We start from the raw sequence: 26,074 nt of genomic DNA, 5'->3' as shown, positions 1-26,074 counted from the left end.
AGAGGTGCTGGGTGTACAGAGGCGCTGGGCATTATTATGACAGCTGACTGTGTACAGAGGCGCTGGGCATTATTATGACAGCTGACTGTGTACAGAGGCGCTGGGCATTATTATGACAGCTGACTGTGTACAGAGGTGCTGGGTGTACAGAGGCGCTGGGCATTATTATGACAGCTGACTGTGTACAGAGGTGCTGGGTGTACAGAGGCGCTGGGCATTATTATGACAGCTGACTGTGTACAGAGGCGCTGGGCATTATTATGACAGTTGGCTGTGTACAGAGGCGCTGGGCATTATTATGACAGCTGACTGTGTACAGAGGTGCTGGGTGTACAGAGGCGCTGGGCATTATTATGACAGCTGACTGTGTACAGAGGTGCTGGGTGTACAGAGGCGCTGGGCATTATTATGACAGCTGACTGTGTACAGAGGTGCTGGGCGTACAGAGGCGCTGGGCATTATTATGACAGCTGACTGTGTACAGAGGTGCTGGGTGTACAGAGGCGCTGGGCATTATTATGACAGCTGACTGTGTACAGAGGCGCTGGGCATTATTATGACAGCTGACTGTGTACAGAGGTGCTGGGTGTACAGAGGCGCTGGGCATTATTATGACAGCTGACTGTGTACAGAGGCGCTGGGCATTATTATGACAGCTGACTGTGTACAGAGGTGCTGGGTGTACAGAGGCGCTGGGCATTATTATGACAGCTGACTGTGTACAGAGGCGCTGGGCATTATTATGACAGCTGACTGTGTACAGAGGCGCTGGGCATTATTATGACAGCTGACTGTGTACAGAGGTGCTGGGTGTACAGAGGCGCTGGGCATTATTATGACAGCTGACTGTGTACAGAGGTGCTGGGCGTACAGAGGCGCTGGGCATTATTATGACAGCTGACTGTGTACAGAGGTGCTGGGTGTACAGAGGCGCTGGGCATTTTTATGACAGCTGACTGTGTACAGAGGCGCTGGGTGTACAGAGGTGCTGGGCATTATTATGACAGCTGACTGTGTACAGAGGCGCTGGGCATTATTATGACAGCTGACTGTGTACAGAGGTGCTGGGTGTACAGAGGCGCTGGGCATTATTATGACAGCTGACTGTGTACAGAGGCGCTGGGCATTATTATGACAGCTGACTGTGTACAGAGGTGCTGGGTGTACAGAGGCGCTGGGCATTATTATGACAGCTGACTGTGTACAGAGGCGCTGGGCATTATTATGACAGCTGACTGTGTACAGAGGCGCTGGGCATTATTATGACAGCTGACTGTGTACAGAGGCGCTGGGCATTATTATGACAGCTGACTGTGTACAGAGGCGCTGGGCATTATTATGACAGCTGACTGTGTACAGAGGCGCTGGGCGTACAGAGGCGCTGGGCATTATTATGACAGCTGACTGTGTACAGAGGTGCTGGGTGTACAGAGGTGCTGGGCATTATTATGACAGCTGACTGTGTACAGAGGCGCTGGGCATTATTATGACAGCTGACTGTGTACAGAGGTGTTGGGCGTACAGAGGCGCTGGGCATTATTATGACAGCTGACTGTGTACAGAGGCGCTGGGTGTACAGAGGCGCTGGGCATTATTATGACAGCTGACTGTGTACAGAGGCGCTGGGTGTACAGAGGCGCTGGGCATTATTATGACAGCTGACTGTGTACAGAGGCGCTGGGTGTACAGAGGCGCTGGGCATTATTATGACAGCTGACTGTGTACAGAGGCGCTGGGTGTACAGAGGCGCTGGGCATTATTATGACAGCTGACTGTGTACAGAGGCGCTGGGTGTACAGAGGCGCTGGGCATTATTATGACAGCTGACTGTGAACAGAGGCGCTGGGCGTACAGAGGCGCTGGGTGTACAGAGGCGCTGGGTGTACAGAGGCGCTGGGTGTACAGAGGCGCTGGGTGTACAGAGGCGCTGGGTGTACAGAGGCGCTGGGCATTATTATGACAGCTGACTGTGTACAGAGGCGCTGGGTGTACAGAGGCGCTGGGCATTATTATGACAGCTGACTGTGTACAGAGGTGCTGGGTGTACAGAGGTGCTGGGCATTATTATGACAGCTGACTGTGTACAGAGGCGCTGGGCATTATTATGACAGCTGACTGTGTACAGAGGTGTTGGGCGTACAGAGGCGCTGGGCATTATTATGACAGCTGACTGTGTACAGAGGCGCTGGGTGTACAGAGGCGCTGGGCATTATTATGACAGCTGACTGTGTACAGAGGCGCTGGGTGTACAGAGGAGCTGGGCATTATTATGACAGCTGACTGTGTACAGAGGTGCTGGGTGTACAGAGGTGCTGGGCATTATTATGACAGCTGACTGTGTACAGAGGCGCTGGGCATTATTATGACAGCTGACTGTGTACAGAGGTGTTGGGCGTACAGAGGCGCTGGGCATTATTATGACAGCTGACTGTGTACAGAGGCGCTGGGTGTACAGAGGCGCTGGGCATTATTATGACAGCTGACTGTGTACAGAGGCGCTGGGTGTACAGAGGCGCTGGGCATTATTATGACAGCTGACTGTGTACAGAGGCGCTGGGTGTACAGAGGCGCTGGGCATTATTATGACAGCTGACTGTGTACAGAGGCGCTGGGTGTACAGAGGCGCTGGGCATTATTATGACAGCTGACTGTGTACAGAGGCGCTGGGCGTACAGAGGCGCTGGGTGTACAGAGGCGCTGGGTGTACAGAGGCGCTGGGTGTACAGAGGCGCTGGGTGTACAGAGGCGCTGGGTGTACAGAGGCGCTGGGTGTACAGAGGCGCTGGGCATTATTATGACAGCTGACTGTGTACAGAGGCGCTGGGTGTACAGAGGCGCTGGGCATTATTATGACAGCTGACTGTGTACAGAGGTGCTGGGTGTACAGAGGTGCTGGGCATTATTATGACAGCTGACTGTGTACAGAGGCGCTGGGCATTATTATGACAGCTGACTGTGTACAGAGGTGTTGGGCGTACAGAGGCGCTGGGCATTATTATGACAGCTGACTGTGTACAGAGGCGCTGGGTGTACAGAGGCGCTGGGCATTATTATGACAGCTGACTGTGTACAGAGGCGCTGGGTGTACAGAGGAGCTGGGCATTATTATGACAGCTGACTGTGTACAGAGGTGCTGGGCGTACAGAGGAGCTGGGCATTATTATGACAGCTGACTGTGTACAGAGGCGCTGGGTGTACAGAGGAGCTGGGCATTATTATGACAGCTGACTGTGTACAGAGGTGCTGGGCGTACAGAGGCGCTGGGCATTATCATGACAGCTGACTGTGTACAGAGGCGCTGGGCGTACAGAGGCGCTGGGCATTATTATGACAGCTGACTGTGTACAGAGGCGCTGGGCGTACAGAGGTGCTGGGCATTATTATGACAGCTGACTGTGTACAGAGGTGCTGGGCGTACAGAAGCGCTGGGCATTATTATGACAGCTGACTGTGTACAGAGGTGCTGGGTGTACAGAGGTGCTGGGCATTATTATGACAGCTGACTGTGTACAGAGGCGCTGGGTGTACAGAGGCGCTGGGCATTATTATGACAGCTGACTGTGTACAGAGGTGCTGGGTGTACAGAGGTGCTGGGCATTATTATGACAGCTGACTGTGTACAGAGGCGCTGGGTATTATTATGACAGCTGACTGTGTACAGAGGTGCTGGGTGTACAGAGGTGCTGGGCATTATTATGACAGCTGACTGTGTACAGAGGTGCTGGGTGTACAGAGGCGCTGGGCATTATTATGACAGCTGACTGTGTACAGAGGCGCTGGGCATTATTATGACAGCTGACTGTGTACAGAGGTGCTGGGTGTACAGAGGTGCTGGGCATTATTATGACAGCTGACTGTGTACAGAGGTGCTGGGTGTACAGAGGCGCTGGGCATTTTTATGACAGCTGACTGTGTACAGAGGTGCTGGGTGTACAGAGGTGCTGGGCATTATTATGACAGCTGACTGTGTACAGAGGCGCTGGGCATTATTATGACAGCTGACTGTGTACAGAGGTGCTGGGTGTACAGAGGCGCTGGGCATTATTATGACAGCTGACTGTGTACAGAGGCGCTGGGCATTATTATGACAGCTGACTGTGTACAGAGGTGCTGGGTGTACAGAGGCGCTGGGCATTATTATGACAGCTGACTGTGTACAGAGGCGCTGGGCATTATTATGACAGCTGACTGTGTACAGAGGCGCTGGGCATTATTATGACAGCTGACTGTGTACAGAGGCGCTGGGCGTACAGAGGCGCTGGGCATTATTATGACAGCTGACTGTGTACAGAGGCGCTGGGCGTACAGAGGCGCTGGGCATTATTATGACAGCTGACTGTGTACAGAGGCGCTGGGTGTACAGAGGTGCTGGGTATTATTATGACAGCTGACTGTGTACAGAGGCGCTGGGTGTACAGAGGTGCTGGGTATTATTATGACAGCTGACTGTGTACAGAGGTGCTGGGCGTACAGAGGCGCTGGGCATTATTATGACAGCTGACTGTGTACAGAGGCGCTGGGTGTACAGAGGCGCTGGGCATTATTATGACAGCTGACTGTGTACAGAGGCGCTGGGCATTATTATGACAGCTGACTGTGTACAGAGGCGCTGGGCGTACAGAGGCGCTGGGCATTATTATGACAGCTGACTGTGTACAGAGGCGCTGGGCGTACAGAGGCGCTGGGCATTATTATGACAGCTGACTGTGTACAGAGGCGCTGGGTGTACAGAGGTGCTGGGTATTATTATGACAGCTGACTGTGTACAGAGGCGCTGGGTGTACAGAGGTGCTGGGTATTATTATGACAGCTGACTGTGTACAGAGGTGCTGGGCGTACAGAGGCGCTGGGCATTATTATGACAGCTGACTGTGTACAGAGGCGCTGGGTGTACAGAGGTGCTGGGTATTATTATGACAGCTGACTGTGTACAGAGGCGCTGGGCGTACAGAGGCGCTGGGCATTATTATGACAGCTGACTGTGTACAGAGGTGCTGGGTGTACAGAGGCGCTGGGCATTATTATGACAGCTGACTGTGTACAGAGGTGCTGGGTGTACAGAGGCGCTGGGCATTATTATGACAGCTGACTGTGTACAGAGGCGCTGGGCATTATTATGACAGCTGACTGTGTACAGAGGCGCTGGGCATTATTATGACAGCTGACTGTGTACAGAGGCGCTGGGCATTATTATGACAGCTGACTGTGTACAGAGGCGCTGGGCGTACAGAGGCGCTGGGCATTATTGCCTGATGAAGCAAGAATATACCTGTGAAACGCAATGCAACACTTTTATTGGGAGAATATATGAGAACTGACAGTTTGTCTGCTTTGGTGAGGAAATTCCACCGCTGCCTCCAGTGCAATTTTTACCTGGCGGAGGGGTGATCTACCGCTTTCATTCCGATCTACAGAGAGCGACTTCTGCGTGAGGACAGGTCTGATCTCCTCACCTGCCTGTACAGTGGCTGCCTAAAGGGTAACCCGGGTTTGTGAGTATTATTCTACTTACCTTCATTAAGCACCCTTATCCAATACATACTACAATCGGGCTCTCGTTGTCTCCTCCTTTATGATGAATAAAATGTATAATGAGTTCCAAGACACAAAAGGGGGAGAGAGCCCTGCTCTTGTGAGCTTACAATCTAAAGGAATTGGGGGGTCAAGAGGTGGGGTGATTGAACCTGCCACTTTAAAGACCACGCCTCCTGCAAAATAAATGCAGGGGTTCCTCGAGATCCAAAAGTTATTTGCAGGGTTCCTCCAGGGTAAAAATGTTGAGAAAGGCTGGGTTAGAGGATCGCTCCTAGGCTGAGTCATATAAGCAGGAGGCAAGAGAGAAGCCATCAGTGTCTCATACATCACTCATAGATGTCTCCTGTGTGAGCATGTCTGCATGTCATTATTGTGGGAAAGCAGTCAGCCTGCATGCTGGTCCATGTGGTGCTCATTCCAGGGTGCTGCCAGGGTCATCCCGCCTACTGTGCCGTCCTCGCCATCTACTAAACCTGGGCCATTCTCTGCCAAGGATTTTCTGTCCCCGACAATGTCATGTGATCATCTTTATCCACCACGGTACTACTGTCCCAACCTGGAGAGTGATGGAACGCCTCAAAAATCTGGCAAGCCTAATCATTGGCCAATCAAAATTGGATGTATGTACCAGGCTTAAGACTAGAGCTGTTTTGTCATCTACTCATCTTAAAATATCCCCAGTTAAAAACCCCTCATCATTGGAACTTTTTCTTGTCTATGTTGTTGTCTGCAGAGCCTGACCTGAGTTGTTAAATGACCACTCCAGTGAAAAACGTAATCAGTTAATTCTGACAGAACTGACAGGTTTTGAACTAGTCCATCTCCTCATGGGGGATTTGTTTTCAAAAGCATTTTCTGAATGGCATTTGCTGAGTCTTACTGCTAAAATAGTAAGGGACCAGCCAGTCTTCCGAACGGCAGATAGACTTAGCAACTGCTGTTCAGGAAATGCTTTTGAAAACCTTGAGAATCCCTCATGAGGAGATGGACTAGTCCAAAACCTGACAGTTCTGTCAGATTTTAACTGCTTACTTTTTTGGTTGGGGTGGTCTCTTAGGTCATTAGTAACGACGACTGGTTTTTCTGTATCTTCATCCACTAGTGATGATCCGTGGCATGCTAAATAGTACCAGGAATGGACCAATCAAATCGTCAGAGAGTGAGTTTGACTGTCCTAATTTGCATTATGATAGCATCTCATATGATAGCATCTCATTGACTATTGTCTGCACACAATGGAAGTGCTCTTTTTGTTTTTGGACCGAGTTTGTAGACCTCCCATCTATCGAGTTACTGGTCAGTCACTTATTGGCTATGTCTCTAAAGGCAGTTATACATCTAGCGATGATGGGCAGATTTGATCAAGACACAAATCTCTCTCTGATCGAATCTGATTAGAGAGAGATCTGTTGTCTGCCCACACACCGCAGGCCGATTAGTGATCGATTTCATGCTGAAATTGATCACGAATTGGCCGTATGTCAAATGTTTCCACTCCCTATTCCCGCCCCCCGCAGTATGCATTACCTGTCCATGCCAGACGCTGGCTCCATCCTCTGTCCATAAACATGCCCCATGTGGTTGCCAGTGTACACGTGGGTGCGTTATTTGATGCCACACATGCCCACATTACTCCGGCAACCACATGGGGCGTGTGTATGGACAGAGGACGGAGCCAGCGTCGGGCATGGACAGGTAATGCATACTGCGGGGGCAGCGTCAGAGGTTTCATCATATTTGTTGCACATCCCCATATCATTTCGACCACAACGACCCGACATCTGGCAGCACGTCTGATCAACATGCTCAGCCTGAAATTGGTCGCATAGTCGGTCAGGCATACACTTGGCGGCACCGATTTTCATAAGATTTGATAATCATCAAATCAGATGGTTGATCAGCCGCCAGGTCGATAGATGTATGGCCAGCTTAAAGGGGAACCGAAGTAAGAGGTTTACGGAGGCTGCCATATTTATTTCCTTTTAATCAATACCAGTTGCCTGGCAGTTCTGCTGGTCTATTTCTCTGCAGTAGTATCTGAATAACGCCAGAAACAAGCATGCAGCTAATCTTGTCAGATCTGACTATAAAGTCTGAAACGCCTGATCTGCTGCATGCTTGTTCAGGGGTTATGGCTAATAGTATTAGAGGCAGAGGATCAGCAGGGCTGCCAGGCAATTAGTATTGCTTAAATTGCTTAAAAGAAAATAAACATGGCAGCCCCCATGTACCTCTCTCTTCAGTTCCCCTTTAAGAGGCAACCAATAGCTGTTCTGGATCTTGTTGGGTAAGGAGAGGTTGGTGGTTCCCCAGCAGCTGAAGTTTCCAGTCACGGCACTACCTCATAGACACGAGTTTGGTTCCTCCATTGAGAGAGGCACAAGTCCCATTCCTGCACTCTCTGGGCCTCGGGAGGTTGGCATCCATGTTGGCACCTGGCAGCCGATCTGGACGATGAGCTCATTGGGATCAGACATGATTGTGTGCATCGATCTCATCTCCATCGTCATTGTCATGTCACCCCGTCCCTTAATGCCAGCCCAGTGATTGTGACCTATTGCTTGTAGCTGACAGAGGTGACCCACTTAATAACGGGAACCCCGGTCCTGGAGATGTGCCAGTGGAGTTGGAGAGCAGGTAACCTCGCCTGAGCTGTCCGCAAGCCATCGTTTAACCCTTCACTTGCCCCCTCGCGGTAGAGACGGGGAGAAGAGAAGGCAGTCGGCGCCGGAATACAATCAACCAAGAATGGGAAAGTACAGATTCTAACGCTGGCCATACATCTAGCGATATTGCGGCCCGATCGACTATCCAATTCCATAATTTTTGTGAATCAGATGAAATATGATGCTGCGAAAAGCATGCCTGATTGACAATTCGACCAATTTTGAGCTGAAATCGATCAAATGTATCTAATGAGCAAACTGAAAAATCTCAGTCCAACGTGGTCGATCAGGTGTGCAGAGGTTACAGCGTGCGATATCATGACGAACGTGATGGATCCTCAGCCGCTGTCCCCCCAAATGTAAATGTCCCCTCCCCCCGGTGCATCTGCATTGTAAACCTCACCTGTCCTGCTGTGGTGACTCCCGGTCTCATCCGCTCTCTCCCCCAAGCGCCTCCAGGCATCTGTGTGTTGTTACATATGCACTACCACTTGGTGGCGCTTGTTGAGACGGCGGAGGAGACCGGGAATCATTGCAGACGAGATTACAATGCACAGGGACCAAGGGGGGACACTAACATTTGGGGGGAAACCAGGTTCCCTCACTGATTCCCGAGGTATTTCATGATCGAATCGATTGGGAATCGCCTTTTGTGTATGGGCACCCAACAGACCTCCCTCTGAATAAAAGGTACCCATTGGTACAATTTTTTCACCAAATGCGATCTTTCGATTCGATTTTTACGATCGAATTGTATAGAAAATTTACTGTTTATGAAGGCAATCGATAAGGAACGATTCTTTGGTTGATTGCTAAATAGGATAAAAACGATTCAAAAGTTGGATTTTACGATCAAATTTGAAGAAAGAATTGTTCAGTAAATGTGGGCAATTGATAATTGCCTTCCGATTAGTTACGATCACTCAAATTGCATCGAAAGATCGCATTTAGTTATTTGTACCGTTAATGGGCACCTTTAGAAAGAAGTTCATTTCTTAGATTTTGTAGAACTCTCCAAAGTCTAAAGAGTCTAAAGACTCCACTCTGGCCGGTCCGTCCTCCATTATTGCGCAGCGGGGAAACGGTCTCCCTCGGTGCGGGAAAAGGTCAGCCACCGACAATTAAGCTATTCGCCTATCCTGAGAACAATGAGAATTAATATAAATCCTCCGAAATTGGAAATGTACAAATTCTGTCAGTTGGATATGTTCAGACGATCCATCAAACCGGCGTGGAAAATAGCGGATATCGATCACCCCGGAATGTGCGTTTAATGAGGAGGTGAATGCAGATCTCCACGCCAGTTCCCTGTCCACAATTAAAATCCCATCAGAAGAAAAATGCACCTTTCTGCGGCCCGGCGGCGGAGAAACGCTCATCCTCATTCCATTGCCCAGTTTCTGTCTTGTAATTACGCTGTTACTTAGTCATTAGGTTGAAAAAGAGAGACCTAAGGCCCGTGAAATTGTGTCGTTTTCATGCGCGGGCTTTGCTCGGAAAGAAAGAAGAATGTGATTAATCCCGTTTCCACTCTGCCTCGAACGAGGATGAAATTCTCTTCCTGTCTCCTAAGCGGCAATGAGATTACACGCCGAATCAGACCATCGCCGCGCTAATCTTGTATGTTTTTATTAAGCTTGAAGGATTTCCAAACTTGTTTGTCGTCTTACCGCTTTCCAGTGTTCTCGATGACTTGTAAATAAATTCAAATCGTTTCTGTGAAACACGATTTTATTTCCGCCAATATTGACGCCGCTTAGCGTGAAGAATTTGACGGGAGATTTCGACTGGGGAGTGGGGGGAGGGAAGGGAAAAATGATGACGGCCTGAATGCATGCCGCTTTGATGTATTGAGTCATAATCTACGGAATATCTGAAGGATAGTCAGATCCAAGTCACAATTCATCCATGCTTAATGAATAACTCAACCTCCGAAAGTCGGCAAAACGTGATAAACGGCCCCACAAGGGTTATTCATTTGCACTGTTTGCGCTGCTGCTGATTGCAAACCCCCCTCCAAGAACGTTTATTTCCCTAATGAAAATGCTGATATGTTTAACAATTATTGCACTCCTGCGCTAAAAACAGGAGGGGAGAAGCCGTTTTCACAAACCAGGGCGAGAAGGCTTTCCGTAAGCCTCGAAACGGGAAAGGTGTTTTATACCATCACGCTAACAATTACATTGGGTGGGACTTGGAATTTTGGGGGGTAAAATTGGAAGCTTTAGGCCAAAATGTTTTTTTTTTCTAAATGTTTTTTCCTTTTCTTATTTTGCAGACTCTAAATAAGAACAATTTGCTTCCAGACGACCGAACCAACTTTTACCCTTTGCAGCAAACGAACGTCTACACGACGACGTACTACCCGAGTACGCTGAGCAAATACGATTTCCGACCAGACTCTTCGCCAGATAGAACGTTCAACAGCTGAGACCCGGCCTGGACTGTAGTCACATCTTCTCACTGAGGTGCCATTTCTTACCCCCGCCTTCTGCTTCATAAATCGCGGCCCAGCTCCTTCTCCATCGCCGTCGGGCGACCCTCAGACTCGACCTGCTGATCTTTCTTTGCAAACGCACGGATGTTGCACAGGAGGATGCCCCCTAGTACACGGTCAGGAGAGCGGTGCAGTTCCGAGGTCTCTGGATACTTGAAAACGAGCAAGCAGCTTCTTCGGATAACCACAACGGGATGTATAGATTGATTTTTCTATTTTTTTTTTTCTTTGCTATCTCTCGGTGATTTGTGGAAACGTTTGACACCTTCACATCTGAGTGATTTTCTTGTAAGCAAAGATAAAATGATGTGTTACAAAGAATGGCTTCATTGCTTGCATGAGTGACTCTCAATCATCGCGACAACGTGTCTTCAATTCAGTTCCCGCCTGACAGTATTTCTGATGACTTCTGAAATCAACCAGCAGCCTCGGATCTCGTCTACAACAAACCCCATCATTCTACTGATGATCAACACAAGGAGTTCAAGACTCTTCTTCTAAGACATGTTTGTGCATGTCCTGGCAAAGGGAGGGTAACGGATTAACCTGCTTATGTAGAGACTCTTCCATGCAACCTCTAACACCATCTCTGGATTTTATATTAGGGTTACTACTAGCGCCATTAACACAGTCTCCTGGTTCCCGTCACGACCAACAGGATCCACCATGAAGTTCTGAAAGATCGGGCTTGAGCAAGCCTGATCTAGGAAATTTTATGAATGAACTCAAGTTATATTCTTCATGGGCAGAGGAGCCTTTCATGGTGACCTCAGCCATTTAGAAATATAACTGTTGTTTTTTTAAATAATCAGGGTTTTATTAAAAATCATGAGACACATGGTGGACACTCTCGATCTGAAGGACACATCCCGACGTTGGGTGTGCATGAAACAGTCGGACAGTCAGAAACAAGGGAGTAAATGTGTCCATTGAAACGACAGCCAACCGTAGGGCTGCCCTCCAGGCGGCAGAGGTGGAAGCATAGGGGAGGGGGGTTCAGCCTTCTGATTGGTTGTATGTTCTGGTGTAATAACTCATTCCATTGTACAGACTGATTGATCATTGGACGTTTGCTCTGATTTTACTTTTATCTCATGTTTACTAGAATTACGAATGTTGTTTTTTTTATTTTTAGATTCTTTTTATATATATATATATATCTATGAAAAAAAACAAAAGAAATAACGAGACAAAGAATGTCCCAAGCATCTTGTCTTCCACACTGTATGTCTGACCCAAACTCTCGGTAGAGTGTACAACTTTTTCGGCGTTTGTTTGTTAGCCTCACGGTAGGATGAGGCCTAGCCGTAACGAATAACCTACATGGCAAGTATTCGGGATTTGTTTTTCCAAAAGTACAAAAAAAAAAGCAGATATCACAGTATTGCGACCGAGGTGGGTTTTTCTCTTTGTTTCATCTTCGGTGACTCTTGGAAGCGTCACGCGGTAGTTGAGAGAGGTGGTGTTAGATTGTGTAGAGTTTTGTCTGAAGTGAATGCGGAAATTTAGAGACTTTAGAGTTGATGTTTAGGAAAGTTTCTGTTGAAAGCAAAAAAAAAAAAAAAAAAAAAAAGAGCGTGCAGCAAAAGGAATGGAGTCTTCTTAATGTTGCTGTGGACGGGTTACACTTTTCAGTGGGATATATAGTGGATTTGGGCAGCTCCGTCTGTCGAGGAACCAGAAGTCTCAGCATTTCCATCACTTCTATTTTCTCAAAGCCTGCAGGGTTGAAGGTTGCCCAACGATGGTTTATGGAAATTGCGCCTTAGTTTTATGGCGACAGCAAACCAACAAACGTAGATTCAGATAATACCATTATTACAAACTTTCAAAACGTTAAAGGACTCCTGAACTGGGTTAAAAAAAATGTCCGAAGCCTATGGTGTTCTGGATTACCGTCTAAGACGTATCCTTGCAGTGCTTGTTGTCATTGAGGTCCCCCCACTTCCAGTCTCCGGTGCGATTCATATTCAGTGGAATCCTCCAGTCGAATAGGAAAACCAGGAAGCTCTCCCTATCAACTGCGAATGAATCGGAAGTACGCAGGCACAATTTTCAAACCGCCTGAGCACAGAGAAAGGAAGCGCCCGTTTGAGACCTTCCTTTCTCCGTACAGGTCCAGCTTGAAACTCGCACCTGGGCACTTCAGAATAGCTGTGCGCCGCTCGGAGTAACTTCCAGGAGGGGCGGGAGCTATGGGGTCGGGGAATGGGTGGACCTCGAGGCGTACGAGAGGAATTGGCACAGGAGACTTGGGTGCAGGATACAGCCGGTGTATGGCTGACCTGCTGCTGCACAAGTTCCCGGCGGCGCTAAATATTATCCCCCCTCCAGGCCACCATGGATGGGGGGAATGTTATAATTCGTCTTCCAGCAATCACTGGAGGTCAAATTATAGTGTTTTATAAGTAACTTCATCTCCGTCTTCTGACGGCGTTGAAGTTGCTCACTGCTGCGCCCAAGTCTCCTGCGCTGGAATAAAAGTGTTCGACCCCGAGGACAATGAGCAGCGCCAGGACACTTCTTAAACGGTAATCTAGACCACCATGGGCGCCATGTAATAGAATTTTCCCGATTTAGGGATATTTTGGGGTTTATTCTTCAGACATGATACAGAACTGGATCAGAACTCTACCAATACAGCTCTGATCCAGTTCTGTATCCTGCTAGAAGAAGAAACATCAAGTAAATTTGAAACGGAGAGAAAAGTGTTTGATACCTTTGTTGAGGGAAGGCTCTGGATCCAATAGAGTTTTCCTGGTCTTCTCTTCATACTTTTGGTCCACCACTGTTCCTTGGGAAAGTGCCTTTGAAACTTCTTGGCAATCTTCAGAAGTACTTGCGTCCCTGAGATGGGTGTTCAGTCATGCGTAGTACGATCTGCTCATCTTTGGAAGTACTTTGTGACATGAGTACCTCCTGAAGGTTGACCAAGGATGGTCAAAGACGTATTACACCAAGCTAGTACGTAGAGAAGAACAGCGGTACCAAAAGGATAAACTCAAACGCTAAAAATGCTTAGGAGGCAGTGGTGGACTTACCTCCTGCAAGCAGACACAAGAAACTGTCTATTCAAGTAAAATAAATGTATTGGTATACTCCAGGGGGGTTGCAACGCTTTTCACAGGCTTAAGGTGCCCATACACTCGTCAGATTGGCAGCAGATAGATAAGAAATGCATCCGATGATCTATCTGATGCGTTTTTAGAACATTTTTTACCAGGAAAGAATTCCAATAGATTTCAGTTTGAAATCTATTGAAATTCGATCTGATGGCATTTTTTTGCCATCAGATTTCCATTAAGGCCAATGCAAACTGATAAGCAATCTCATCAGATCGACCTAAATTTTCCATCCTGCATGGTCGATGGAAATCCATCGAAATCGATCGAAATCGGCCATCGATCGGTCGATTGGCCAACCGATTTTCAATCGATCGATCGGCCAGAAAATCGGCTGAGTGTATGGGCCCCTTTAGACCTGCTTCACCAGGCAATAGATTATAGGAGCACACAACCGTATTCGGTCCGGGTAACACCTGGCACATCAGTCTCACTGAATAGACAGTTTCTAGTGTCTGCTTGCAGGAGGTAAGTCCACCACTGCCTCTAAGCGTTTTTAAACTTTTTAGCGCGTGATTTTATCCTTTTGGTGTCTCTGTTCTTCTCTACGTACTAGCTTGGTGTAATACGTCTTCGACCATCCTTGGGCAACCTTCAGAGGTACTCATGTCACAAAGTACTTCCAAAGATGAGCCGATCGTACTACGCATGACTTTTCTCCTGTCTACAGAGAGTGACTTCTTAATCCTGAGTGGGAACAGGATAATCTCCTCACCTGCCCATACAGTGGTTGCCTGGAGGTAACCCTGCTTTGTGAGTATAATCTTGTACTTTTTTCACTACTACACTATATTTGGCTCTCGGTTTCTCTTTTTACATACACCAAGCTGGTCGAATAACTTCACCGGGGCCCGGCGATGGAACAAGGGGACCTCTATGTGGTCCAGAGCTTTCCCTCTACATAGATGAATATCACTCTTTGGTTTAGAAAGCTTGCAGTAAACCATGTACCTGAATCATGGTGTGTTGGTTGGATGTCGGCACACCTGCTCCACGGCTAACACCGGACCATACGTGGCTTGCCTTAGTTTCAGTGATTGCAGATCCATACAGTGCCTGTTTGGCTGCGGTAATACCGGGAGGGGGGGTGAGCGTTCGTCAGAAGGGCCCCCGGCTCCTCGTCAAGGTGGTTAATAGAAATACAGTTTACCCAGATCTGTGTAGGGGTTGGAGAGGCGACATCAGGCAGAGCCATAGAATCACATTCTGTCATGTATCCAATGTAAAGAAATCTGTTAACTTGCGGCGTCCAACCGTGCGTGACCGTCTAATGGTAGGCATCGCCGCTGCTGGTAATAACACGGCAGCTCCCTCATTGTGACAGGAACGCGCCTGCAGGAGATTGGATTTCGCTCAGCACTCTGTATTAGTGTCATTGCTCGAGGTCATCACATTGGCTGGAGAATTGTCTCTCCGGTCTCCCAGGGGAGGGCGGCCGGGTGCCGAGATGAAGAGTGGCAATCATCTGCCTTGCCGGAACAATCCATGAGGCACTCCGCCCGGAACTAGCGCCCATCCTCCTCAGGCCCGTGTTTAGTGCCGCGTACTCCACCGGAAAAAAAAACAAAAAAATCGTAATTAGACCGCGAGACATTTCCGAAAAATACCAAAATGCTGCCGTATACAGATAATGACTAATTGTGAGATAGCATCACTTTTATTTTCAAAATGAATTCGATAGAACATTGTTTTAAATTAAAGAGGACCTGTAGTGGCATATAGTAGAATGCAGTACATTATTCAGGATACTCACTTGAATGGTTATGTTAATGATTTCAGCATCAGAAACACTTCCTATAGCTATATATTGCTGTATATTGGTATGTAGCCACGCCCTCCCAGTGATGTCACAGCCTAGGCTGTTTAGCTATGTGGAATTCTGCTCCTCAGAGCTTTCTGTGAGACCAGGTATATTTTGTACTGGCTTTCGAACTTAAACATTCCTCAGAGATCACTTGGCAGGACTAAAGATGTCGCCACCTGTGTTACATTTCAGAATGTAAATCAGGGAGAGGAAAGATTTTACAATAGACAAACACTGACTAAATCATTTATAAATTAATATTGTAAATAAAAAAAATGTAAGCAATTATATTCATTTTCCTATTTGCACTACAGTCCCTCTTTAATTATGCATTGTAGTTTTTGCAAAAACGAACAAAGAAAATATCTGCTGTACCGATTCACAGATCCTCGGCTGCCTGCTCACTCCCAGTCAGTCTGAACGACTAGGCTAAGGCCAAGCTACCCTGCTGACTCATAGCCTGTCATAGCTGTCAATGTCCAGTGGGGGCGTGGCTTCAAACTGATAGCCTATCATAGCTGTCAGTCTCCAGTGGGGGCGTGGCTTCAAACTGATAGCCTATCAAAGCTGTCAGTCTCCAGTGGGGGTGTGTGGCTTCAGACTCATAGCCTATCATAGTTGTCAGTCTCAGTAAAGTGGGGGGCGTGGCTTTAGACTCATAGCCTATTATAGCTGTCAGTCTCCAGTGGGGGGCGTGGCTTCAGACTCCTAGCCTATCATAGCTGTTAGTCTCCAGTGGGGGGCGTGACTTCAGTCTGATGGGAAGGGAGCAGGCAGTCAGAGGACGCTGAGGAGGAAATGTAAGATAAATATGGATTCATTCAGGTTTTTTGTTTGTTTGTTTTCAAAATTACATTTTATGCATAATTAATTTAAAAAGATGTTCTGTTAATTGCATACAAAAAAGATGTTCTTTTGGGCTTTTAAGGTGGCACATCTGGTTTGCAGAAAGATTGTTCCATACACAGATCAACTTATCCAAACAATCGATTTATAGATTGGATGAACATTTATGGGAGATACTATATATATAGCAGCAAATTCTCCATAGATTGTCAGATCTCTGTGTGATCTCTCTGACACGGCCGATCCATCGTTCAGGTGCTTCAAAAGCAATCCCTTTAAAGGGAATCTGAAGTGAAAATAAACCTATGATATACCGGTAATGATTTGTATGTGAAGTACAGTTAAGAAACAGAACATTAGTAGCAAAGATAGGAGTCTCATATTGTTTCCAGTACAGGAAACAAGATTGTTTTCTATGCAAAAGAGCTTCTCTGAGCTCTCCGACTAATTTACCCAGAGAGCAGTGCTGTTTTCTGAGGCACTTACACATCAAAGAAACAGTGAAAGACAACTTCAGATAAGGTTTTACTGCAGGGAAGTTTAAAGGGTCATTAGCTCTGCTCTGTTTCATAAAATACAGAGTATAGTGTATAAACTGCAAATATTAGAGTATGATGCTATGTTATTAAAAAAAAAAAAGCGTTATAACTGTAAATAAAAATATGAAATTATTTTCTTTGCTATTCATGTTCTATTAATTATCTGTACTACACATACAGTTCATTATATCATAAGTTGTTTTGTTTTGTTTTTTTTTTGTTTCTTTTTGCTTCAGTGTCATTTAAAATCCGATTTGTTTTAGCTCTTGTAACAGAGGCCACAGAATAATTGGTCGTTCAGATTGCTCTGTGTATGACCAGCATTACAGTAGGTCAGCATTATTGCAGATTGTTACCAGGGTGTCATCAGTGAAGATTGCGCATTCCTTACAACCGTTATCTTACGTCTGTGGTTAGGCTGAATACATATCGTACAATAGATTAAAAGGGCTGCTTATAATGAAAATTCCCTTCATTTTCTCCAAGTCATCTGCACACCTTGCTGGGAAGTCAGTAACCATTATCCTGTCCTGTTGTGTATACATTGCCCCATGCCACTCCCAGCAGAGTACTGAGGTGGGCGTCTGTGATCGGTTGAAGTTAGATTGTTTTTGCCATTTTTCCAGCATAATTTTAAATCCATTTTTTTTAATCTTTGCATTTCTATGAAGTGCAGTTAGAGCTGGTCCACACTAGGTCCGGAAACGTATCCGTGGCTGCGTTTTTCAAACCTGATGAAAAACGGAGTCCCGGATACTAATGTTGAAAATAGCAGCCAGCCTCACCCAAGTAAAAAATGGATCCGTCTGCGTTTGCGGGGATCCGTTTTCAAAACCTGAACGGAAGGTCCGGATCTCCTGCATTTTCATGCAACGGATCAGGACCACGGATACACGCAGGGGTAGTGAAAGCAATGAGAAAACGCATCTCCAGCTCCACAGGCAAAAAACGGATGTGAAAACGGATAGCCTGAGCTTTATGATTGGCCCAAAAAAATCCTCCCACTCCTTCCTAATGATGGAGACGTTTTCTGTCAGGGAAAAACCTGAACGGAAACTGATGCAAAACTGATGCACTTTCATCAGTTTGCAGTACGGTGGGTACTTCCCCTGATCCGGACTGCAGTGTCCGTCCTGCAACCGGGTCTAGTGTGGACCTAGCCTTATAGAGAATTCATCTGAAGAGTCACAGCTTTAATCCTGAACAACTTATAGAATAAATGGATTATTTCTGCCAGAGATGCAACATTTTGGCTTCACATATAACTAAATGGAGAGATAAAAATGCATAAGGCGACTTATGCTGCGCTGATATCATCGTGTTATCTAGCTGGGGATACGTCTTATTCCTCACCCACAGAAAGTGTGAGAAATCAAGAGTCAAATCTCAAAATCCGCTTTCTCTGGTGAACTCTGCAAAATGCTGCTGTTTTATGTGCACCCCCCTCAGTCCATCAATTCCACTTCAGGTCATACATTTTGGGGGGACAGTTAGTACAATAGAATCCCTTCATAGTTAACTCCAAGGGTCCCAGGAAAGCTTATTATATCAGAAATTGTCATACTCAAGCACATAAAGTATTGTGTGGTACTGTATCTTAAACAATGGTACAGTATAATGCACTGTACTTCAAAAACAGTACAGTAAAGTCAATGCAGCTCCTGCTAATGCACAGCAGCCATGCACAAGCAAATCACTATGATCGGCAGTTCCTTCAGTTCAGCAAGCGAGCACAGACAGTGACTAAGCTATAGTGTGCTGTTCTGTCCACATCTGTGTAGCCTGGATGATACTGTAGCACAGCAGCCATGCACAAGCAAGTCACTATGATCGGCAGTTCCTTCAGTTCAGCAAGCGAGCACAGACAGTGACTAAGCTATAGTGTGCTGCTCTGTCCACATATCTGTGCAGCCTGGATGATACTGTAGCACAGCAGCCATGCAAAAGCAAGTCACTATGATCGGCAGTTCCTTCAGTTCAGCAAGCGAGCACACACAGGGACTAAGCTATAGTGTGCTGCTCTGTCCACATATCTGTGCAGCCTGGATGATACTGTAGCACAGCAGCCATGCACAAGCAAGTCACAGATGACAGGCAATTCCCTCAGTACAGCAAGCAAGCATGGACAGCAGCAACTAAGCCAGATCAAAACGCACAGTGCTCAATATACAGGGGTTTGCATGCAATAATCAGGCAACAGCATGCACAGGAAGCATAGGTCTCACCAGCAGATGCAGCTTGCGGTCTTTAGCCCATACCCCAGCCGGTACCCCGAATAGCATGCAGAAAGCGAGCAGGTTACAAGTCACAAGTGTTACCAAAACAAACTGCAAATACCCCCCCAGAACTATATATGCACTGCAAAAGTTTCACTTGAGTTTAGCAACATTTCTCCGCATAACCCCCCCCCCCCCCCCCCCCCCGATTCCCCCGTTCCTATTTCTTCTCCTCCCTCCAGTAATGGGTAGTGTGCTCACAGAATCAGCCCAGGGCAGTATATTATGAATCTGACTTGCTGCATATCTGGCATCCCCCAAATATTTATACTTTATCCTTTATTTTTTGGAGTGTTTTTGTGTAGCAGATTTCGTATATTGTTACAGTAGAGCTGTTAGCTTCTGTAACAAAAACACCTGGAAAACCGCTCTGATCTGCCGTTTTCCAGATCAGTTTTCCACTTTCCTATACTTTAACATTGAGACAGAAATGCCTCAGAAATCTAAAAAATGTTGCAGCCCCCAAGTTTGCGTTTGTGGAAAATACGAGCCGCTCTGGTGTGCACCAGCCCATTCACTTTCATTAGCCAAGCGGTTTTCCCCCTGCAAGCGTTTTAAAAAACGCTCCAGAACCGCTCTGGTGTGCACCAGCCCTAAGAGCCCATTCACACTTGCTGATCGCAAAACGGTAGCGCTTTTGCCAGCGTTTTGCTATGACGATTTTGCGCGATTAACGCGAAAAAAATTGCCATTCACACTTATCGATTTTTTTCACGTTTAGCGCTTCTATAGCACTGAAACGCGATCGCCAGGAAATGGCCTGAAAATGGTGCAGGCTACGCGTTTGCATTTAGCGTTTTTGGGCGATTTGCTGCGATTAGCGCAAATCGCCCAAGTAAGAACCGGCCCATAGGGTTTCATAACACTAGCGCTTTCAAAAGCGCTAGCATTTGAGCGTTTTGCTGAAATCGTCGGCAAAACGCTCAATTGTGAATGGGCCTAATACTTTCAGCCACAGCCCCTGAACAAGCATGCAGATCAGGTGCTCTGACTGAAGTCAGACTGGATTAGCTGCATGCTTGTTTCAGGTGTGTTATTCAGCCACTACTGCAGCCAAAGAGAGCATCAAGGCTGCAGGGCAACTGGTGTTGTTTAAAAGGGAACCTCCATATCCCTCAGTTTAGGTTCCCTTTAAAGGGATACTGTAGGGGGGTCGGGGGAAAATGAGTTGAACTTACCCGGGGCTTCTAATGGTCCCCCGCAGACATCCTGTGCCCGTGTAGCCACTCACCGATGCTCCGCCCCCCGCAGACATCCTGTGCCCGCGCAGCCACCCCCAATGCTCCGGCCCCGCCTCCGGTTCGCTTCTGGAATTTCTGACTTTAAAGTCAGAAAACTCCTGCGCCTGCGTTGCCGTGTCCTCGCTTCCCCTGATGTCACCAGGAGTGTACTGTGCAGACACAGACCATACTGGGCTTGTGCAATACACTCCTGGTGACATCAGCGGGAACGAGGACACGGCAACGCAGGCGCAGTGGTTTTCTGACTTTAAAGTCGGAAATTCCAGAAGTGAGCCAGAGGCGGGGCCGGAGCATCGGTGAGCGGCTGTGCGGGCACAGGGTGTCTGCGGGGGACCATTACAAGCCACGGGTAAGTTCAACTCATTTTCCCCCGACCCCCTACAGTATTCCTTTAAGCCTTCATCCTCACAGGCACTGAGATAAAATTGCTCCAAAAAGCAAAAGGAGTTGGGAGCAGGGACTACTCTTCAACAGCATTTTGTGCAATGGCTGAAACACAGAGAAACATCATTTCCAAATTTCATTTCCTATAAATATTACAATTCAAAATCATTTATTTTTAAAAGAAAACTAAATTTTTAAATCATTTTTAAAAGAAAACAAGAAACTCTGCAGTTATTTAGAATGTAGTCTTTTGTCCATACGTCTCCGGTTACGGTTACTCTCACCCAGAAGTGATGATGTCATATTGAGGGGACAGCGGAGAGTCAAGTCCATCTATATTTATCGGGGAGCGGTGACTGTTCCATGATTCGGGGAATCCACTGGCGACACATCGCCGGTCCACCGAGAAATATGAGAATCCAGGATTAGTGTGCGTTTACGCTATACGCGTTGCTGTACGGACACGATTGCCTTGTAATGGGTTTCCACGCAGCGTCTCTGGATAACGTGGGCGATAATGAGCATGTTGCATGGTAATTCTTCATGCTACATAAGTAGCGTGCACGTTTTTTGTGTGTTATAATTTCTCCAGGTCGCAGCGCAACACTCATAGGGCTTAATTCACTAAGACAAATGGCATGCCTTATCAGAGTTAACACGCCTTATCAGAGTAGCATAACGAGCGCTATGAACATATGCCTGCTAATTGGCAATGACGAGAGCTCCACTCGTCCAGCCCTGAGCCCCTGCGGGTCCAATCACTTTAGAGGACATTATCCCCGCACTTTGATTGGCCCAATAGGTTGGCTGTCACTTGACAGGCAGCCTATTGAGCCAATCAAAGAGCGGGGACAATGTCCTTTAAAGCTGTTGGACCCTCAGGGCAGGACGAGTGGAGCTCTCCTCATTGCCAATTAAATGCAAATGTTCGTGGCGCTCGTTATGCTACTCGGATAAGGTGCATTAACTCTGATAAGGCATGCTAACTCTAATAAGGTGTGTTAGCTCTAATAAGGCATGCTATTTGTCTTAGTTTATCAAGCCAGTTGTGTGAACCCCACCTTAAGGTGGCCACACGCGATACACTAAAATGATCCTAGTTTTGCAGCAATTCAGTAAAAATGATCAATTGTACAGAAAGCGCTTTTTTTTTTTCTTAGAATTTACGGTTAGGTTGTTTTTTGGGGGGTTTTGTTTTATTAAAGATCAGGAGTGGTGGATTTTCCAGATCAATTTTTATTAAGATTGAATAGTGTAGGGTAGATTGCCAATTTCTCGTTGTATAGACTCAAGCATATTTTTCAGAGTTTTCAGTCATTTTTCATGGAAAAAATTGAACAAGCATTTGTGTGGTACATTGGTCAGATTTTTGAACTGTTACAGTCCATCAGAAAAATTGATTATAATTCTTGAATTTAATTAAGAAAAAAAATTGTATGGTGTGTGGGCACCTTTAGAGTCTGTGGCAGCCACTGAATAACTGAGATATCAGTAGTGTTGAGCGCCAATCTCACATAATCGTAATTCTGCATCACGACTTGCAATGATGATACGAAATTGTAATGCAAAATTTCATTTAAAAAAATCACAATGAATTTTACTTGATAACCTTAATTAGGATCCATACTTTTGCATAGTTACAATTGTTTCATAATTTACATTGAAGTCAATACCTCCAACTTTACCGGTTAATAGCAACCCCCCCCCCCCCCCCCCATAGATGCTATTGTCAACAAATTATTCAAAAAGTCCGGGTTGTTTGAGAAAATAGATTTTAAACATTCAAAGGAAAAACATTTTTGTTAAACTGGGTAAAATGACATTTTTGCTGCGTTACACTTTACTACATACCTCATTATAACATATAACCGGCAGTATTGATTTCAATGTGTATAACTCATAATTACGCCAAATTACAAATGGATTACGCAAAATCAATAGAAGTCATAATGATGTGTAATTGTACATTTTTTTACGTGAAGTTTTTCATAACTGTAAGTAGCACATTACGATGATCATTAGATATCAGTTGTGGGCGGAGCTGGCCTGCGAGCAAGGTGGACGCGAAATAACTCCGACATGCCTTACATGTACAGCTGTTTTGTCTTTGTAATACGCTCGGATTAGATTGTAAGCTCTGCGGAGCAGGGGCAGGATTGTAATCCTATTGTCGCTTCCCCTCCCCCCCACCAGCTGCGTTCTCTCGGCCTTACGCCCCCCAAAAAATGTCCGACTGCATCCAGCTCTGAACGCGGACGGCCTGGAACCCCGCGGAAAGACTGACAGCGTGGCAAGTGGCGATTGGTAAGCCGCCATGCTCCTCCCCCGCTCCCAGCGCTCGGCCCCTCCCCCGCTCCCAGCGCTCGGCCCCTCGTCCTGCGAAGCTTTGCTGATGATTAGCGGTCTCTGCGCTGAACACTCATTACCTTCCTATGCAATTGAACTTGCCATGGTACTGTAGAGGAATGTGACAGACTGTAATCACTGCCTTTAGACACTGTGAACTCCTTTTTTTGGTACCCTGTATTTTTTATATATTGTACAAAGTAAAAGACAAAAATGGAAAAAAAAAACTTCAGAAATAAATGAAATGATAAAAACAAAAACGTTGAAAGGAGAAATTGCTTGTCTGATTTTCTCAGCTGGAAGTTTGGAAAAAGCGAATTGAGTCACAATCAGAGTCAGAGTTTGAAAATACCGAGTGGAAAATCACTGAGGGATCGTTCACACTAGAGGCGCTTTTTCGTTTTTTCAAGCGCTGGCGATTTTTAAAAAATTGCCCTGAAAGTGCTGACACTGTGCTTTCTTATGCGCTAGTTCAGATTGGGGTGTTCCGTTAGCTTTCCGATCAGAAAAGCGCCGCCTGGACCATTTTCGGGGCGATTCCTTCTCACTGGAAGATATAGAAAAAACGCAAAACGCTCCCAAAATCGCTTTGTGCAACGATTGCGGTTTTAAGAATAAATACAATGGCCTCAATTCACTAAGATTGTCTCCTGTCTTTATTAACGTTTCTAGAGTTATCACCATGGTGATGAGGCATGTAGTATTCAGGAAACCTTTTACCTCAGGCAAACCTAAAGTTACCTCTTCTGTCTTTAAGTTAACTCTTCAATCTTTAAAATAACTCCAGAGTTAAAGACAGGCTGTTTATTAACTACATGTGAAAATAACTACAGAGGAGGTAACTTAACTACAGAGGGGGTAACTTAAGGAATGAAGAGATAAGGTAACTCTCTCACTGTGTGGAGGTAAGTTTTCTCTTGCCTTATCTCCAGCATGATCTTAGTGAATTGAGGCCATTGTATTTATTCTTTTCCGGGTCAAAGAGTTCACTTCATGACTTGCGTCAGGGAGTGGATTAAAAACAAATATGCTCTGGAAAAGCGCTTAGAGAAGCGCTTTTAACAAAAACGCACCACCCACCCAAGCGCAAAAAAAAAAAAACTCGTCAAACGCCCAATGCTAACGCGATCGGAACGCAATGTGAACAAGGCTTGCGAGAGGTGAACTTAAAGAATTTAAGCCTGGTACACACAACCAATTGTGATTGGCCAATTTTACTACCTCCATGTAGTAGGAGGGCCAACAGATGAGCAGATTGTGTAGGGAAGCTCTCCTACTACATGGAAGTGGCAACATTGGCAAATCAAAATTAGATGTGTGTAGGCACCCTTAAAGAGAAACTCAGACCAAGAATTGAACTTTATCTCAATCAGTAGCTGATACCCCCTTTTAATGAGAAATCTATTCCTTTTCACAAACAGACCATCAGGGGGCGCTGTATGGCTGATATTGTGGTGACACCCCTCCCATGAGAAACAAGAAAAGTACATACTCCTGGCAGTTTCCTGTCTGTAAACCTTGTAGCATTGTGGGAAATAGCTGTTTCCAACTGCCAAAAAAGCAAGCAGCAGCTACGTCACCTGCCAACAGTAAAAATGTCACCATGTGATAAATGACAGAATGTAAATCAGGGAGAGGAAAGATTTTACAATGGGCAAACACTGACTAAATCATTTATACATAATTACTGTAAAAATGAACCACTTTTTTATTACATTATTTTTACTGGAGTTCCTCTTTAAGCTTGGCACATAATGCCAATTATGATTGGCCAATCACTGACCAATCTTACCACCTCTATGCAGTAGAAGAGGTTGCCTACACAATCTGCTCATAGTATTTAAACTCTGTTGACCCTCCTACTACAGGGAGGGGGTAAAATTGGTCAGTGATTGGCCAATCATAATTGAATGTGTGTAGCAGGCTTAATAGGGACAGAACCCAAATGGGTGGAGATATCTCTGACATCACATCATGTACCTCAAATAAATTAAAATATGAATCAACTTTAGCAATATTTTTACTAATAACATGAACAGTAGAAGGTCTGGATCACATTGTATTTGACGGATCTGGCAGCAGACTGAGAAAACGGCAGTCATTTCCTATGGGCCAGTTCACATCGTTATCTGTTCGGTTAAAGCAATCTGCTGATTTTTTTGGGCAGTGGCTGTAGTCACTGTTTATCAGATGAATGTCGAGCCTCTGGGCTGGACTCCACGACAGAGGCATGAGAGTTGTGCTAAAGTGAGAGGGATATGGAGGCTGCCATATTGATTTCCTGTTATACAATACCAGTTGCCTGGCAGCCCTGCTAATCTATTTGGCTGCAATTGTGTCTGAATAACACCAGAAACAAGCATGCAGCCAATCTTGTCAGATCTGTCAATAATGTCAGAAACACCAGATGTGCTGCATGCTTGTTCATGGGCTCTGGCTAAATGTATTAGAGGCAGAGGATCAGCAGGACTGCCAGGCAATGTGCATTGATTAAAAGGAAATAAATATGGCAGCTTCCATATCCCTCTCGCTTCAGTTGCCCTTTAATGAACCCCTAAAATGAGAAGAATATGGAGGCTGTCCTATTGATTTGCTGTTAAACAATACCAGTTGCCTGGCTGTCCTGCTGATCTCTTTGGCTGCAGTAGTGTCTGAATCACACGCCAGAAACAAGCATGCAGCTAAACCAGTCACGCATCAGTCAGAGCACCTCATCTGCTGCATGCTTGTTCAGGGTCTACGAGGGAGAGGATCAGCAGGACAGCCAGGCAACTGGTATTGTTAAAAAGGAAATACCGTAAATATGGCAGCCTCCGTC

The 26,074-nt window shown here is 46.1% G+C and overlaps 1 protein-coding gene across 1 annotated transcript in view; it reads left to right on the top strand.

Moving 5' to 3' along the window:
• SEMA5B (semaphorin 5B) overlaps positions 1-13,603 on the top strand; it is a 469,753-nt gene extending 456,150 nt beyond the window's left edge. The window contains exon 23 of the mRNA XM_068246215.1: positions 10,480-13,603. Within this exon, the coding sequence (XP_068102316.1) occupies positions 10,480-10,632 (153 nt within the window). The 3' untranslated portion in view covers positions 10,633-13,603. The remainder of the gene's footprint in view (positions 1-10,479) is intronic.
• Positions 13,604-26,074: the final 12,471 nt, after the last annotated feature.

Source organism: Hyperolius riggenbachi, chromosome 7 (genome assembly GCF_040937935.1).
Source record: "Hyperolius riggenbachi isolate aHypRig1 chromosome 7, aHypRig1.pri, whole genome shotgun sequence".
NCBI classification, from domain to species: Eukaryota; Metazoa; Chordata; class Amphibia; order Anura; family Hyperoliidae; genus Hyperolius; species Hyperolius riggenbachi.
Note: the sequence above shows the minus strand (reverse complement) of the source record. Positions and strands in the feature narration are given on the sequence as shown.